The sequence below is a fragment of the Melospiza melodia genome, chromosome 26 (genome assembly GCF_035770615.1).
Source record: "Melospiza melodia melodia isolate bMelMel2 chromosome 26, bMelMel2.pri, whole genome shotgun sequence".
In the NCBI taxonomy this organism is placed as follows: Eukaryota; Metazoa; Chordata; class Aves; order Passeriformes; family Passerellidae; genus Melospiza; species Melospiza melodia.
The window spans coordinates 6,476,824-6,494,400 of NC_086219.1; the positions used below are offsets into that span (position 1 = coordinate 6,476,824).

The window sequence follows — 17,577 nt, forward strand, 5'->3', positions numbered from 1 at the left end:
CGCGGGGCTGCGCTCCCATTGGTGCCGGCGCCGGGCGCGGATCCCCCTTCCCATAAAAGAAAGGAGCCGGAGCCTATCAGAGCCCGCCCGTCCTTCCCACCGCCCCAAGTTCCCCGCCGGAGCAACTTCCAGCCCCCTCCTCCTCCTCTCCTCCTCCTCCTCCTCCTCCTCCTCCAGCGCTGCCACAGCCGCGCCGCGAGGAGGAAGAACCGCAGCGCACGGAGCGAATCCGGGGGGCCGCGGCTCCCCCCGCTCTGCCCCCCGAGCCAGCCCCAAACCAGCCCCGAGCCAGCCCCAAACCAGCCCTAAACCAGCCCCGAGCCAGCCCCGAGCCAGCCCCAAACCAGCCCCGAGCCAGCCCCAAACCAGCCCCGAGCCAGCCCCAAACCAGCCCCGAGCCAGCCCTAAACCAGCCCTAAACCAGCCCCGAGCCAGCCCCAAGCCCAGCCCAGCTCCCTTTGGCAACTTTGGCCGTGCCTGCTCCTCCCGGGTGACATTCCAGCGGAGCGGCCGCTCGGGACGCAGCCCCCAAACTTTCCCGGCAATTTCTGGTGGGTGATCCATCCCCCACCCTCCTTTCATCCCCCACCCCTTTCATCCCCCAGCGTTGCAGCGTTTTGATTTTTCCGCTGATTTTTAATTTTTTTTTAACCGTTCTCGGGGTTTTTTTTTTTTTTTTTAATAATTTTTTTTGGGGCGGTTTTTTCCCCACTCGCTCGGAGCCCAGATTTCTCCCTTGTTTTTGCAGCCGCTGGAAGGGCTGGGAAGGTCGGAGGAGGCGGCTCCGCAGCACCCCCCCGGTTGTGCCCGGTGTTCCCCCGCCCCGGTCCAGCCCCGGTCCGCACCGGAGCCCCCTCGGCCGCCCCCCGACCATGGCAGCGCTGCCCGGGACGGTGCCGCGGATGATGCGCCCGGCGCCGGGGCAGAACTACCCCCGCACCGGCTTCCCGCTGGAAGGTAGGTCTGGGAAAGCTGGAAAAGCGCTCTGGAATCACCCAAGGTGGGGGGCTAGGTCTGGAAAAACACCGCTCCATCCTTCTGGAATTCTTGGGGGGGTTCTTAGGTTTGGAAAATTTCTGCTCCATCCCTCTGGAATAACCTGGGGGGCCCTAGATCTGGGAAAACGCTGTTCCATCCCTCCGGGATTTTTGATGGGGGGGGTTCTTAGGTCTGGAAAAGCGCTGCTCCATCCCTCTGGAATTACCCGAGGGGGGCTCTTAGGTCTGGGAAAGCACCGCTCCATCCCTCTGGAATTATGAGAGGGGGCTCTCAGGTCTGGGAAGGTGCCGTTCCATCCCTCTGAAATTATGGGATTATTGGGGGGGTTTCTTAGGTTTGGAAAATCTCCACCCCATCCTCTGGGATAACCCTGGAGGTTCTTTTAGGTCTGGAAAACCTTCGCTCCATCCCTCTGGAATTACGAGGGGGGGGCTCTTAGGTTTGGAAAAGCGCTGCTCCATCCCTCTGGAATAACCTGGGGGGGTCTAGATCTGGAAAAACGCTGTTCCACCCCTCCGGAATTACGGGGGGGCTTTTAACTCTGGAAAAGCGCTGCTCCATCGCTCTGGAATCACCCGAGGGGGCTCAGAGGTCTGGAAAATCTCCGCTCCATCCCTCTGGAATAACCTGGGGGGCTCTCAGCTCTGCAAAAGCGCCGCTCCATCCCAAAAATCTCCTCTCCATCCCTAAAATCTCCGCTCCGTCCCTAAAATCTCCGCTCCGTCCCTAAAATCTCCGCTCCGTCCCTAAAATCTCCGCTCCGTCCCAAAAATCTCCGCTCCATCCCTAAAATCTCCGCTCCATCCCTAAAATCTCCGCTCCATCCCTCAAATCTCCGCTCCATCCCTCTGGAATCACCCGCAGGGGCAGAGGGAGCGGCTGAGCTCCGCTCCTGAGGGGTTCCCGAAATTCTCCCAACTTCTCACCCCTTATCCAGCCCCTTCCCTCCGCTCTCCCCGCCAATTCCCGGGATCCGCTTTGCTGGTTTTTTTTTTCCGTGTTTCCAGCATTCCCTGGCATCCCGCAGGATTTTTGGGGCAGCTTCTCCCGCTTTGGGGTTTTTTTGGGGCCGGTTGGGTCGATTTTTTTTAATGTCCCCGTGTCAAAACGGGAGGGAAAACAACCAAACTGCCGGGATTTAACTTTTTTTCGGAGGGGGAAAACAGGAATAAAAACCTTGATCCGGGGAGCAGCGGGGAAGCCGGGATGATGTCCTTGGCCGGGGGACTCGGGAGCTGTCACCTCGCCGAGTGTCACCCATCCTCCCTCCGCCGTGCCTTTGTCACGAGGGGGGCGATTATTTCCAGGCACACACGCTCCAAAAAAAAAAAAAAAAAAAAAAAAAAAAATTAAAAAAAAAATAATAAAAGAAAAAAAAAAAAAAAAAAGGCAAATTTTCTATCCAGGACCCCTCTGGCCGCATTTATTAAAAAGCGGAGAAAATTTCATCCCGCCCGTGCTCAAGTGGCGAATCGCAAACCCGCGGAAAACCACGCAGGCTGCAAAACACACAGGGCGCGGGGATTTGCTGAAGTGCTTTTCTGTAGCAAATGAAGTAAAACAGACGGCAAGGGAAAGGATCAAAGGATTACAACAATATTTGCACAACATGACTGGGAATAATGAAAGGAGAGAGCGGCCGGCGCTTTTAGCGGCTCTTGAATGTAAAATTGGCCACTCGAGTGTTATCTGTCGATAATGATACATCCAGGGAGCGCCGGCCAAAGTGACTCGGAATTAGCGGTGCATGATTCTCGCTAAATCGCCAGGCAATTTCTGGAATCGACTTTTCTTTGTAGCGAGAGAAGGGGAGGGGGAAAAAAATTATATATATATATAAAAAAAAAAGAAATAAAAATCCGCCCCCCCTTCGCCTCGCCTGGCGCAAATTACCCAGCTGAGTTCTGCCCCCTCCCGTGCTGCCTCCCCTCCTTTTCGCTTTAATTTCCAGCCTGTGAAATCGTATTAATCTGCGAGATCTGCGGCGCGAGGTGTTCGATAAATTGGGGAGGGGGCGAAGGAGCCCGGAGAGGCGGCGGCGAAGCGGCCGCGGGGTAAAATCCCCCCAAAACCACCCCAAAAAAACCCCAAAACCACCCCAAAAATCTCCCTGAGGGTGTTCCAGAGGTGATGCCCAAAAGTTTGTTTGAGAGCGGAGCTCTGGAAATCCAGGCGTGATTTTTTTGGAGGGAGAAAGGAGAAGTTTTGGGAGCGTTTTGTTGTGCGGGTTTGGATCTGCTCGCGGAATGGTTTCGAACCAAGGTGCGAAATCCCAAATGCGGACAAATTTCCAGGGATGGACACACGCGGGGGGTGTCTCGGGGATGGGAGAGCGGCTCGGAGGGGGGATTTTTATTTTCCCTTTTTCTTATGGGGAAAAATCTCACGCGTGGTGCCGGGATAAACAAACAGTGGGAAAAACAAACAGCGGGATAAACACGGAGAGCAGGGCACGGGCGAGACTTTCCCCCTTCTTTCAAACCTCCAAACCCCGATGTGCGAGGAAAGACGCGCCGGAATTTCCCCCTCTAATTTAACTTTTCCCCGGTTTTTTTGGGTCGGGTTTTTTTCCCCCCTCGTCCCTCGCAGTGTCCACCCCGCTGGGCCAGGGCAGGGTGAACCAGCTCGGAGGGGTTTTCATCAACGGGCGCCCGCTGCCCAACCACATCCGCCACAAGATCGTGGAGATGGCGCACCACGGCATCCGGCCCTGCGTGATCTCCCGGCAGCTCCGCGTCTCCCACGGCTGCGTCTCCAAAATCCTCTGCCGCTACCAAGAGACCGGATCCATCCGGCCCGGGGCCATCGGCGGCAGCAAGCCCAGGGTGAGTGCGCTGCGGGCACCGAGCCCCAAAATTCCGCCGTGTTTTGGGGAGCAGCGAGAGTTTCCCCAGTGGTTTTTGAAGGGGAGAAACCCAAAATTCCGCCTTGTTTTGGGGAGCAGCGAGAGTTTCCCCAGTGGTTTTTTAGGGGAGAAACCCAAAATTCCGCCGTGTTTTGGGGAGCAGCGCGAGTTTCCCCAGTGGTTTTTGAAGGGGAGAAACCCAAAATTCCGCCTTGTTTTGGGGAGCAGCGAGAGTTTCCCCAGTGGTTTTTGAAGGGGAGAAACCCAAAATTCCGCCGTGTTTTGGGGAGCAGCGAGAGTTTCCCCAGCGGTTTTGAAGGGGAGAAACCCAAAATTCCGCAATTCCGCCGTGTTTTGGGGAGCAGCGCGAGTTTCCCCAGCGGTTTTTTAGGGGAGAAACCCAAAATTCCGCCTTGTTTTGGGGAGCAGCGCGAGTTTCCCCCGTGGTTTTTGAAGGGGAGAAACCCAAAATTCCGCCGTGTTTTGGGGAGCAGCGCGGGTTTCCCCAGTGGTTTTTGAAGGGGAGAAACCCAAAATTCCGCCTTGTTTTGGGGAGCAGCGCGAGTTTCCCCAGTGGTTTTGAAAGGGAGAAACCCAAAATTCCGCCGTGTTTTGGGGAGCAGTGCGAGTTTCCCCAGTGGTTTTTGAAGGGGAGAAACCCAAAATTCCGCCGTGTTTTGGGGAGCAGCGAGAGTTTCCCCAGTGGTTTTTTTAGGGGAGAAAAGGTTTTAATAAAGTTGCGGTTTTTGGTTTTTGGTGGGGAGAAAGCGAGGCCCGAGCTGGAGGTGGTGATGGATTAAGAAAAACACTTTTGTTTTTCTTTTTTGTGGTTTCCACGTGCAACAAGTGGTGCGCGTTGGAGAGATCCCGGCGGGGTGTGGGGAGCAGAGAATTCGCGATTCTTCGGGAATAGGAAATCCCATAAAATCCCCAAAAAGCGTCCCCTGCACCATCTCCCTGGAGCTCAGGGTAATCCCATCCTGCCGGTTCTTGGAGATCCAGCTTTTGGGATTTGGGGGAGCAGGGTCTTTTCCCAGCTTTATTTCCTTCCTATCCCCGCTTTTAAGATTTAGGGGAGCAGAGCCTTTTTTTAGCTTTATTTCCCTCCTTTCCTGGCTTTTGGGATTTGGGGGAACAGGGCTTTTCCCCGCTTTATTTCCCTCCTTTCCCCGCTTGTAGGATTTGGGAGAACAGGGCTTTTCCCCGCTTTATTTCCCTCTTTCCCTGCTTTTAGGATTTGGGGGATCAGGGCCTTTTCCCACTTTTATTTCCCTCCTTTCCCAGCTCCCAATCCCCATTTTCCACCCCAAACCCCGCAGCCCGGCCGGGCATGGCTGAGCTGCGCTGCTTCTTTTGAATTAAAAGCGCTTTTCCCCTGCTCTCCCTCCCTCCCTCCATCCCCTCGGGGACACCCCGGCGCCCCTTGGGCACAAAAGCAGGTCGCGACTCCCGACGTGGAGAAGAAAATCGAGGAATACAAGCGGGAGAACCCCGGCATGTTCAGCTGGGAGATTCGCGACCGGCTGCTCAAGGACGGCCACTGCGACCGCAGCACGGTGCCCTCAGGTGAGAAGGCAGCTTGGCCACACTCCCCGGGCTCCGAGGGAATGGTTATCCCGAGGGAAAGGTTTTCCAGAGCATCCAAACACCCTCCAGGCTCTGCTTGGATGGAGCGGGGAAAATCACCCAGAGCAAAGCCCGGGGTTGGGGGGGATTTGTGCTGCAAAACCGACCCCAAACCGAGCGCTTTTCCCAGGTTTTTCCAGCTCCCTGGAAAGCCGGGGGGATGATGGGGCAAGGGAGATCCCTGGGGGATCCAGGGGGAAAGGGGAGCCCCGTTGGTCCCGCTGGGATTTGTGCTGTGGGGGCTGCGCATGAACATCCCCACAGGGCAGAGATCCACGGGATCCAGAGATCCCGAGAGATTCTGAGATCCAGGAGATGCCGAGACATTCAGAGATCCGTGAGATCTGTGGATCCTGAGATCCAGGAGGTGCCGAGACATTCAGAGATCTGTGAGATCTGTGGATCCTGAGATCCAGGAGGTGCCGAGACATTCAGAGATCTGTGAGATCTGTGGATCCTGAGATCCAGGAGATGCCGAGACATTTAGAGATGCGTGAGATTTAAAGATCCTGAGATATCCATGAGATTTAGAGATCCGTGAGATTCCCCAAACATCCATTAGATCCATGAATCCAGAGATCCATGGGGACCTGAGATTCCGAGATCCAGGAGGTGCCAAGAGACCCAGAGATCTGTTAGATCCAGGGATCCATGAAATCCTGAGATCCAGGATATCCCAAAAGAACCCGAGATCCGTGGGCAGCGAGGTTGCGCCCCAAAGTTCAGCCTGCAGGGCCGTGTTTGGGGTCTGGGGGCTCCGCTGTGGGGTCCCTGCGGGTTTTGGGGCCAGAGCAGGCCTGGAGCTCCATCCCTTTGAGAACCGGAGGAGGAATTTGGGAATTGTGCGGTGACCTGGGGATGGCGCATCCCGGGACTTTGGAACATCTCGGTGGTGCTTAGGTCACGATGTGAATTTGGGAATGCTCAAATCGGGGAATTCGGGAATTCCGGGGGCTCGGCGATGGTGGCAGGTGCATTCTCACACGGGAAGAGCAGAATTCCCGGCCATTCCCACTCCTCGCAGGCAGCTTATACTCGCCTTTCTGCCTTTGACTGTCCGAGGTTTAGTGAGTTCGATTAGCCGCGTGCTCCGCATCAAATTCGGCAAGAAGGAGGAGGACGACGACTGCGACAAGAAGGAGGAGGACGGCGACAAGAAGGCCAAGCACAGCATCGACGGCATCCTGGGCGACAAAGGTACCGCAGCGCCGGGGGTGGGGGGACAGCGGGGACAACGGGGACACCCCCTGCCCGCCGGGGGTGGTTCCAGAGCCGCCGCGTTTGGCTCTTCCCAAAAAAAAAAAAAAATAAAAATAAATCCCTGCGGGGAGCGGGGCTGGCAGGAGGAGGAAAGAGCTGTCGGTGCTTTGCTCGGGATCAATTATCCATAAAAAAAGGGCCGGGAATGGCCGGAGGGGGGGAGAGGCACCTCGTAAATGAATTTGTTAAACAGATTTCGCCTAAGTGGTCCCCTGGAACCGGGGCTGACAGGTGACCGATGGCGCCGATCAATATCAATTAAGGGACGAGGGGACACACGGGGAAGGATGGAGGTGGTGGGGGGGGGTGTCCCCGGAGTGGCGCCGCACCCCCCAATTATCCTGGGAAAAATGATCCAGGGGAAAACATCCAGGGGGAAACGATCCAGGGAAAACCATCCCGAGGAAACGATCCAGGGGAAACGATCCAGGGAAATCCGTGCAGGGAAATCCATGCAGGGAAATCCGTGCAGGGAAATGCTCCCGGCCAGGCGGGGGAAGGCTCCGAGCCAGGCCGGTGGCGGGGCTCTGTTATCACCTCCCAAACGCGGCGTTTTCTCTCCCGCTGCCAGGAAAATTCCAACTTTTCCCAGCTGGGAATGCGGGCTTGGGGGTGGGAATCGGAGCGCTGCTCCTAAAAACAACAACAAAATGAAAAGGTGGAATTTTGGGGGAGCAGCCGTGAGATCCGGCAGGGAAAAAGGGGGAGTTGGTGCAGCTCCGGTAGGGCATGAAACCAAAGCGTTTTTTTGGCGATTCTTGGGGAGAAACTGCGATTTTTTTGGGGGGAAAAAGGGCGAATTTTGGGAATCCTCGGCAGAGGGGAGTTAAAATTTCCCAGTTTTCTCCCGATTTTGTGCAAAGCGAGGACGGGCAGGTCTTGAGCCGAAATTGGGATTTTGGGGGATTTGTGGCATCGCCGCTGTGGGGGTGAACGGGATTCACCCCCAATCCCGAATTTCCCCCAGTTTGGGACACGTGGAGGGGGATTTTGGGGTAAAAACGCTGCCCCGAGCCCCCATCAGTGGAGTTGGAAATGAAGGTGACAAAAGGGATTTTGTTGGGTTTTTTTTTTAAGGATCCGACCCCCCCCCCCCCTTTTTTTTTTTTTCCAACCTTGAAGATGAACTTCACTTACAAAGACCTTGGGGTCTATTGAAGCTTTATAAGGAAAAGATTCCCGACCACAAAAGCAAACAGCGGAGGAAAAAAAAAAAAAAAAAAAAAGAAAAAAAGAAAGAAAAAGGAGGAAAAAAGAAAGGAGGGGGGGAAAAGGGGGAAAAACCCGAGGCTGCCTTAAAAATGGAGTAAAGGGATGGGGGAGGGAGGGCGCGTCCATTCTCATTCAAAATTCCGCGAGGAGGAGAAAAACTTTTGGACAAAGGGCCGAGGACGGGAAGAAAGGGAGATAAATTATTCAAAACTCCCTGCTGTTAGATAGTTTTGTAATATTATCGGAGCGGCTGCTGCAGAAAGGCAGAGCCGTTGGACGCTGCAAAATGTTGCTGTGATTTGGGAGAAGGGCGATGCTCATTTGCAAATCGGGGCCATTGTGTCGGCCAGAAGCTCCCCCCGCTCACTTTCGGGGTGTTTTTAATTTTATTAGAGGGGGGAAAAAGGAGATTTGGGGGGGTTTAAGTTGTGTTTTCATCCAGACTCGCCGCTCGGAAAAAATATCTTTATTTTTGAAAGCGCGGGTTGGGTTTTTTTTTTCCCCCCTCATCCTCGCGGTTTCGCTGTCGCCACCCCTAAAACAACAACAACAAAAAAAAAAATTAAAAAAAAAAAATAAGAATGAAGGAGCGGGGAGCTTTTTATCCCTGATTAGCACGCAAGAATTGCGTGTCAAGAGGCAAAACAAAACGCTCCCTTCTGCCTTCATGGGTGAGGCCGCGGACAAATCAAACACGAGCCCCCGTTCCTGGATGAAAGGGGGCTAATTTGGGCAAATTCCCGCGGCCGGAGCCTGTGGAGCGCCGCGCTCCCTCCGAGAGCGCAGAAATCCCAATTTCTCCGCAATCCCCGGCTTTTTATGGCCGCGCCGAGCAGAAATCCCCCCTAAAAACCGCGTGAATTTGGGTTTTTTTTCTGGTGGTTCTTGCGTATCTCCAAAAGGAGCGTCCGAAATTCCGAATTTCCCGCTGCCCCGGCGGATTTTAACGCCTGGGAAAGTTTTAATGGCCCCAATTAAGATAATTGATGAGGCCGCTTGTAAAAGCATTGGCGGGCGGCGGCTGCGCGCTGGGAAACGCCGCGATTTCTGCTGGGGAGAAAAAAATCGGAATTTCTGCTCGAAAAAGCCTCAATTTCTGCTCGAAAACCCCTCAATTTCTGCTCGAAAAACTCGCTATTTTTGGTCGAAAAAACCGCGAATTTTGCGCGAAAATCGCCCTATTTTTGCTAGAAAAACTCGCAATTTCTGCCGGAAAAAACCTCGGTTTCACATCCCGCAATGAAAACCCTTCCGAGCCGTTTCTCCCTCCACCCAATTCCCATTTCCAGGTTGTTCCCACTAAAACCAACCCAACCTCGCACGCCTTGAGAGAAAGGGGGGGAAAAATTTTTTCTCCATTGCTGCGCCCAACGCGACTTCTCCCTCGGAGAGCTGCGGGGGAAAAAGGGACGCAAAAACTTTGGTTTGGCTTTTTTTAATTATTTTTAATCTTTTTATTTTTATTTTTTTTTTCCTTCCAAGCGCTCCGTGGCGGGTTCTCCTCGCGGGGAGCCGGGGGAAGACAGCCCTAAATGCTCTCTCTTTTTAAGTGGGAAAGAAAGCTTCCACCCTGCGCCTGTTTCTTTCTATCGTCTGCTTGGCATTTAATAATGTTAAGACTTATTAGAGCTGGTAATGAAAACTGTGGCTGTTGAATAGGGAGCTGTGTTGGAGAAGGGTGTAATAGCTCCAAGGCATGCTAAGAAATGTATTTATCCCCAATCAGTACTCACTCTCTGAGTTCCCAGCACAAACGTTAAGTTGAAGGGTTTTAAGGCAGATTAAATTGAGCCTTTATTTCTTTGCACTTTCATCTTTAAACGGCTCACTCCAGCTAGCCCTGGGCGGATATTCATGAGGCTTCACTTTGGTTTTTTTTTTTTTTTTTTATTTTTTATTTTTTTAATATATGTTTATTTTTATATATATATTTATGTCTCCTTGTTAAGAGCGAGTTGTTGTTGTTATTTATTATTATTATTATAATTCTAATTATTATTTGTTGTTATTTATCAGGGAGGGGATGCGCCGCTCTCTACCTCGCTGGGGGGGGGGGGCAGAGCTTGGGCACCCCCAAATTTCGGGGGGCACCGCTGGGAATTGGGAGGGACAGAATTAATTGAGACCAGATCTGGGGGTTCTCTGGTGTGTCCCCCTCATTTCGGACCTGTCCCCCCATCCCGGGTCTGTCCCCCCAAGCGCTGCCCCCCCCGGAGCCCCGCGGGGTGCAGAGACCCCCGGGTTTTATTTTTGGGGTGAAAACGCGGTTTTTTAGGGAATCTTCCCTTCCCCTCCTCACTGTGCACCCCAAGTTTGTGCCCTCAGCTGATTCTGGGGGATCAGCGGGATGGAGGTTCCGATTTTGGGGGGAAAAGAGGCGGGATCGGGGTTCTGGTTTTGGGGTAACAGCGAGAGAGGGGCGGGACGGGGGTTCTGATTTTGGGGGAACAGCGGGATCGGGGCTTCGATTTGGGGGGAAAAGGGGCAGAGCTTCAGGATCGGGGCTCCGATTTTGGGGGAGCAGCTGGGGAGGGGCGGGATCGGGGTTCCGATTTGGGGTAACAGTGGCGGGATCTGGGTTCCGATTTGGGAGGAACAGCGGGATTTGGGGCTCCGTTTTGGGGGAAAAGAGGCTGGAGCGGGGCTCCGATTTTGGGGGGAAAAGAGTTGGGATGGGGGTTCCCATTTGGGGTAACAGTGGCGGGATCTGGGTTCCGATTTGGGGGAAACAGCGGGATTTGGGGCTCCGTTTTGGGGGAGAAGAGGCTGGATCGGGGCTCCGATTTGGGGCGAAAAGAGGAGGGATCGGGGCTCCTGTTTTGAGGGGAAAAGAGGCAGGATGGGGGTTCTGATTTGGGGGGAAAAGAGGCAGGATCGGGGCTCCGATTTGGGGGGAACAGCAGGATTGGGGCTCCGTTTTTTGGGGGAAAAGCGGCGGGATTTGGGCTCCGATTTTGGGCGTAAAAGGGGCAGAGCTTCAGGATCGGGGCTCTGATTTTGGGGCAACAGCGGCATGGGGGTTCCGATGTGGGGAGAAATGAGTCGGGATCCGGGTTCCGAACTGGGGGAAAAGAGGCTGGATCGGGGTTCAGATAAAAGAGGCTGGATCGGGGCTCAGATAAAAGAGGCTGGATCGGGGTTCAGATAAAAGAGGCTGGATCGGGGCTCAGATTTGGGGGGAATAGTGGGATGGGGGACAGCGCGGGAGGGGGGGACAGGGACAATTCCATCCAGGAGCTGCTCCCGCCGGGTTTTGGGAGGGTTTGGAGGATCCCACCCGATTTTCGGGAGCTCGGGAGGAGCAGAAAGAGCCGGGGGAACCCCCAGAGCTGGGCCGGGCTTTGTTCGCCGAGCCGGGAGAGCCGAGCGGGGCTGCGGGGCCGATTTATCGGCGAACAATCGGCGCTGGGTTTAAAAACCAACACGCGGCTCCTGCTCGGTAAATGTGTGTTTAGAAGCTCGGGGAGGGGGGGGGGGGCCGCGAGCAGACACTTCATCAAATCAAGGGATTACCAAAGGTTGGCAATCTAATCAAACAGAGCCCAGGCGGGATTTGTGAGTGTTGCGAGCGGGATCAGCTCTAATAATGGGGGGCAGGAGAAGAGATAGGGAGGTGTCAAGCAATTCATTGGCTTTAGGCTGAGTTATTCTGTGCATATTTCAGGCCGAGAGGAGAGGGAAGAGAGGGGAAGAGGAATAAAAAAAAATTAAAAAAAAACCACGCAGGGAGAAGGGAGAGGGAGAGGGAGGGAAGGGGGGGCTGGATGCGGGCGCACACGGAGCTTACATGTCACAAAAAAAGCTGAGACAAATGAGGTACAACAATAAACACAGATAACAATTACAAAGGCAAACAGTGGCTTTTGGGAACGGGAACCTGGGCTACATAAACAAAGTCGGCAAATGTTCGCAAGATAAACTCCTGCCTAAATCGAGTGTGACGGGGAGGAGAGAAGAGAGGAGGGAGAGATAAGGCTGGAGAGGGGAATAAACGGGAATCATCGAACACGAGGCGTTTGAAAAAACAAACTTGAGACAAGGATGCGGCGAGCGGGGCTCGGCTGTGCGGCAGGGAGCGAGGGAATTGCGGGGACAGGTTGGGGAGCCGGGGCTCGGTTGGTTTTGGGGGTTTTTCCCTCTTTTCCCCCATTTTTGGGGAGAAGCAAAGGAGGGGCAAGAAGAACAGGGAGGGAAATCTCGGGGTCAGAGGCAGGTGGGGAACCCTGGCCGGGAGAGGAAACGCGTTGGAGACGTTTTAATGTGGGATTTGGGGGTGACTCCATTACCCAGGGTGGGTAAGAGACGTTTTAAGGAGGAATTTGGGGGTCATTCCATTACCCAGGGTGGATAGGAGAGGTTTTAATGTGGAATTTGGGGGTGATTCCATTACCCAGGGTGGGTAGGAGAGGTTTTAATGAAGATTTTGGGGGTGATTCCATTACCCAGGATGATAGGAGAGGTTTTAATGTGAAATTTGGGGTGATTCCATTACCCAGGATGGATAGGAGATGTTTTAACGTGGAATTTTGGGGCGATCCCCTTACTCAGGATGGATAGGAGATGTTTTAACGTGGAATTTGGGGGTGATTCCATTACCCAGGGTGGGTAGGAAAGGTTTTAATGCAGAATTTGGGGGTGATTCCATTACCCCACCCAAGGTGGGTAGAAGATATTTTAATGAGGAATTTGGGGGTGATTCCATTACCCAGGGCCGGTAGGTTCAGGTTTTAATGTGGGATTTGGGGATCATTCCATAACCCAAGGTGGGTAGGAGAGGTTTTAGTGCAGATTTTGGGGGTGATTCCATTACTCAGGATGGATAGAAGAGGTTTAATGTGGAATTTGGGGGTGATTCCATTACCCAACCCAAGGTGGATAGGAGACGTTTTAATGTGGGATTTGGGGGTGATTCCATTAAGAGAGGTTTTAATGTGGGATTTGGGGGTGATTCCATTACCCAGGGCCGGTAGGTTGAGTTTTCAATGTGGAATTTTGGGGTGATTCCATTACCCAGGATGGATAGGAGACGTTTAACATGGAATTTGGGGGTGATTCCATTACCCAACCCAAGGTGGGTAGGAGATGTTTTAACGTGAAATTTTGGGGTGATTCCATTACCCAGGGCCGGTAGGTTGAGGTTTTAATGTGAAATTTGGGGGTGAATCCATTACTCAGGATGGATAGGAGACGTTTAAGGTGGAATTTGGGGTGATTCCATTACCCAGGGTAATGGGTAGGTGAGGTTTTAACGCAGAATTTGGGGATTATTCCATTACCCAGGAGGGTAGGAGAGGTTTTATTGAGGAATTTTGGGGCGATTCCATTACCCAGGGCCGGTAGGTTGAGTTTTTAATGTGGAATTTTGGGGTGATTCCATTACCCAGGGCCTGTAGGTTGAATTTTTAATGTGGAATTTTGGGGTGATTCCATTACCCAGGTGGATAGGAGAGGTTTTAATGTGCAATTTGGGGGTGATTCCATTACCCAGGTGGATAGGAGAGGTTTTAATGTTGGATTTGGAGATGGGAAGCAGATTTGGGGCGAAGCGGGGAGATGGAGCCGCGATAGAGCAGCGCAGGAAGGAAGAGGGGAGGTCTCGTCCTAATCCCAAATTTGGGCCCTAATTGGGCCGGGACGGGGGGGGCAGAGCCGGAATTAAGGCAGGAGAGGCTGAGAGGGGAACGCGGGATCCAGGGCTTGCTGCAAACAAACAGATCTCCCCCAAAAAACTCCGCTTTTAACCCGAAATCATCTCAAGGAGCAGCCGCAGGCCGCGCTGGGGTCTCGCTCTCCCGTGGAGGATTTTTTCCAAGCGGGAATTGCGCGTGTCTGCAGCGTGGTTAAAGGAATTAGATATTTACCAGTTTGAAATAAGCCTGGGTATGGAAAAAGAAAAAAAAAAGAAAAAAAAAAAAAAGGGAAAAAAAAAAAAAAGCGGGGGGAGAAAGAGAGAGAGAGCGAAGATGAGACGGGAGAACACTTCAAACGAATTCATCATCTGGAGTGGCGAAGGGGAGATTTAGAGACAGTATTGGGAAGTTATTTAGATATTAATAACATATTTTCCTGAGGCGTCAGGAGTGCCTCCATACGCACTTTTCCCTCGCAGCTATTTGGCTGGGTGAAATATGGGAGACCCAAATGTTGGGGAGAGATAACACAATCAGCCGAGCCCTGGTCCTGCGACTGCATCGCGGCGTTAAACCCGGATTAACCTCCCCTTCCTCCCCCTCCCCCGCCGCCGTTTCACAACCCCCCCAAACTCCCCAAATTCCACCCCCACGAGAAGCTTTTTTCCAAATTTTTTTTTCAGGGGAATTTCCTCGGCGGGGTTTTAAAGCGCACAGAACAGCGGGGAGGGACTCCGGCATTAGGGTGAAGGATCTTTGGGAAAATTGCGTTTGCCATAAAAGAGAGAGGAAAAAAAATAAATAAAAGCGAATCAGGGCCCCTCTGCTGCAGACCTGGCTTTGCGGATATTCTGTATTTATGGGCATTATTCTTAAAAAGAAGTGGGGGGAAAAAAATCCCGTTTCAATCTGCTGCCACTTTTCTCTCCCTTTCCCCACGCGGTTTTCGTCGCCTTTTAAGTGGATTTGATTTTATTTCGTATTAAATCGGAACTTCAGGCTGGTTTGGGCTCTGGGCTTTTTGGGGGGCGAGGAGAGGGTCGGGAAAGGAGGGATCCGAGCGGGGAAAGGGAAGCTCTGAGGGGGCAGGGAGAGATGCAGACCCCCAGATTTGGGGTTTTGGGGGGCTCTCCGTCCCCTTCTGCCCCCTCATCCCAGAAAAATCAGGGATGGAGCAGTTGGGAAGCGCAGGTGCAGCTCAGGGAGGGAGCAGAGTTGGGATGGGGATGCGGCTTCGCAGAGGAGAGGGAGGCTCGGGGTATCCCCCTCCCCAAAACCCCTCCTGCTCCTCCTCCTCCTCCTCCTCCTCCTCCTCCTCCTCCTCCTCATTCCCGGCTCATCCCGAGGCTGGCGCTCGGCGGGGCCGCGCCACAAAAGGACTTGGATGTCACTAATGCCACTTTATAAAGACATTTGTCACCCGCGGTGGGACAACGGGGGGAAGGAAGGGTCGGGGGTGGGAGCCGCCAGCGGAGCGGGGTGTGACAGGGGCAGGGGATGATGATGGTGATGATGATGATGATGATGGTGGTGGTGGTGGCGATAACTCGGGGGCACCGCCTGGTTCTGGCCCGTGCACTTAAACGGCCATGGGGGCTGTGGGGAGGAACAGGGGGACTTGGAGCTCCTTGGAGAGGGTTTGGAGCTCCTCGGAGAGGGTTTGGAGCTCCTCGGAAAGGATTCGGAACTTCTCGAAAGGGGTTTGGAAGTCTTCGGGGGGAGCCGCATCCCCTTGGAGGAGGCTTGGAGTTCCTCCTCAGGGAGGGTTTGGAGCTCCTCGAAAGGGCCTTGGAGCTCTTCGGAGGGGGTTTAGAACTCTTCGGGAAGGGTTTGGAGCTCTCTGGGGAGGGTTAGAGCTCCTCGTGGGGAGCTGCATTCCCTTGGAACTCCTCGGGGAGGGTTTGGAGCTCCTCAGGGAGAGTTTGGAGCACCTCAGGGAGAGTTTGGGACTGCTCGGAAAGGGGTTGGAGCTCCTCGGGGTAGTTTGGAGCTCCCCGGGGAGGGTTTGCAGCTCCTCGGAGTAGTTTGGGACTCCTCGGAGGGGGTTTGGAGCTCCTCAGGAAGGGTTTGGAGCTCCTTGGGAAGGGGTTGGAGCTACCCGGGGAGGGTTTGGAGCTCCTCAGGAAGGGTTGTAGCTCCTCGGGGTAGTTTGGAGCTGCTCCTCAGGGAGGGTTTCGAGCTCCTCGGGGTGGTTTGGAGCAGCTCAGGGAGGGTTTGGAGCTCCCCGGGGAGAGTTTGGAGCTCCTTGGGGTGGTTTGGAAATCCTCAGTGAGGGTTTGGAGCTCCTCGGGGAGTGTTGGAAGCTCTCGGGGGGAGCCGCATCCCCTCGGGACGCTCTGGCGAGGGCAGAGAGAGCGGGGCCCGGGAGCAGAAAGCAAGGGCGAGGGAAAGCCGAGGCGGGCGAGGGAAAGCGGCGGCGGAGGCTGCAGGAAATGGAGCCGCTGCGAGCCTTTGATCGCGGCTGCTCTCCCTTATCGGGAGCGCTCCCCCACAAAGGGAAGTTCATCACATTACAGCGGCTCGCGCCGTTAATTAGCGGCCGCGGCTCTGGCGGGACCGCGCGATCTGAGGGCGCGTTTCGTGCTTGGCTGGCTCCGGGAATGAACGGGAATGGGAGCGGGAACGGGAACGGGAGCGGGCCGGGGGGCGGCTTCTCCCTCGGGAATTGCGCTGGGATAGAGCTGGGAATAGGGCTGGGAATAGTGCTGGGGATAGGACTGGGGATAGGACTGGGAATAGCGTTGGGAATAGCATTGGGATAGCACTTAGAATAGTGCTGAGATAGCACTGGGATATCATTAGGGTAACACCGGGATATCATTGGGGATAGTGTTGGGAATAGCGCTGAGATAGCATTGGAATAACATTGGGGATAGGACTGGGAACAGCGTTGGCAATAGCACTGGGATATCATTGGGATAATATTGGGAATAGCATTGGGGATATTGTTGGCAATACCATCGGGATAATATTGGGAATAGCATTGGGGATATTGTTGGCAATACCATTGGGATAGCACTGGGATATCATTGGGGTAATATTGGCAATACCATTGGGATAGCACTGGGATATAATTGGGGTAATATTGGGAATAGCATTGGGGGTATTGTTGGCAATACCATTGGGATAGCATTGGGATAGCATTGGGATAGCATTGGGGTAATATTGGGAATAACATTGGGGATATTGTTGGCAATACCATTGGGATAGCACTGGGATATCATTGGGATAATATTGGGAATAGCATTGGGGATAGCGTTGGGAATAGCACTGAGATAGCATTGGGATAGCATTGGGAATAGCACTGGGATATCATTGGGGTAACACTGGGAAATCATTGGAATAGCACTGGGATATCATTGGGAATAGCATTGGGAATAAATAGCACTGGGAATAGAGATGGGATAGCACTGGGAATAGCACTGGGGATAGCATTGGGGTATTGCTGGGATGTCGTTGGGATGGCACTGGGAATATTGTTGGAAATAGTATTTGGAATGGCATTGGGATATAACTGGGATAGCACTGGGATAGCATTGGACAGCAGCGGGAATATCACTGGGGATAGCACTGGGATAGCATTGGGATAGCACTGGGATATCATTGGGATAACATTGGAATAGCGCTGGGATATCATTGGGATAACATTGGAATAGCGCTGGGATATCATTGGAATAGCATTAGGGTAGCACTGGCATATCTTTGGGATAGCACTGGGAATATCACTGGGGATAGCGCTGGGATAGTGCCAGGAATACCACTGGGGATAGCGTTGGGAATAAATAGCACTGGGATAGCACTGGGACAGCACTAGGAATAGTGTTGGGATATCACTGGGAATAGCATTGGGATAGCACTGGGGATAGTGTTGGGAATAGGACTGGGAATAGCGTTGGGAATAGCATTGGGAATAGCATTTGGAATACTGCTGGGCTAGCACTTAGAATAGCGCTGGGAATAGCATTGGGACAGCACTGGGAAAAGGATTGGGAAAGGATTGGAAGA

General features: G+C 53.5%; 1 protein-coding gene across 3 annotated transcripts in view; it reads left to right on the forward strand.

Moving 5' to 3' along the window:
• The first annotated feature begins 872 nt into the window (after positions 1-872).
• Positions 873-17,577, forward strand: part of PAX7 (paired box 7) — a 135,733-nt gene continuing 119,028 nt past the window's right edge. For 2 of the 3 annotated variants that reach the window (XM_063176807.1, XM_063176808.1), the window contains exons 1-4: positions 873-957; positions 3,589-3,824; positions 5,281-5,410; positions 6,539-6,667. In XM_063176807.1, coding sequence (XP_063032877.1) covers positions 873-957; positions 3,589-3,824; positions 5,281-5,410; positions 6,539-6,667 — 580 coding nt within the window. Of the gene's footprint in view, positions 958-3,588; positions 3,825-5,280; positions 5,411-6,532; positions 6,668-17,577 lie in introns of all 3 variants that reach the window. The other variant, XM_063176809.1, reaches the window with a different exon arrangement.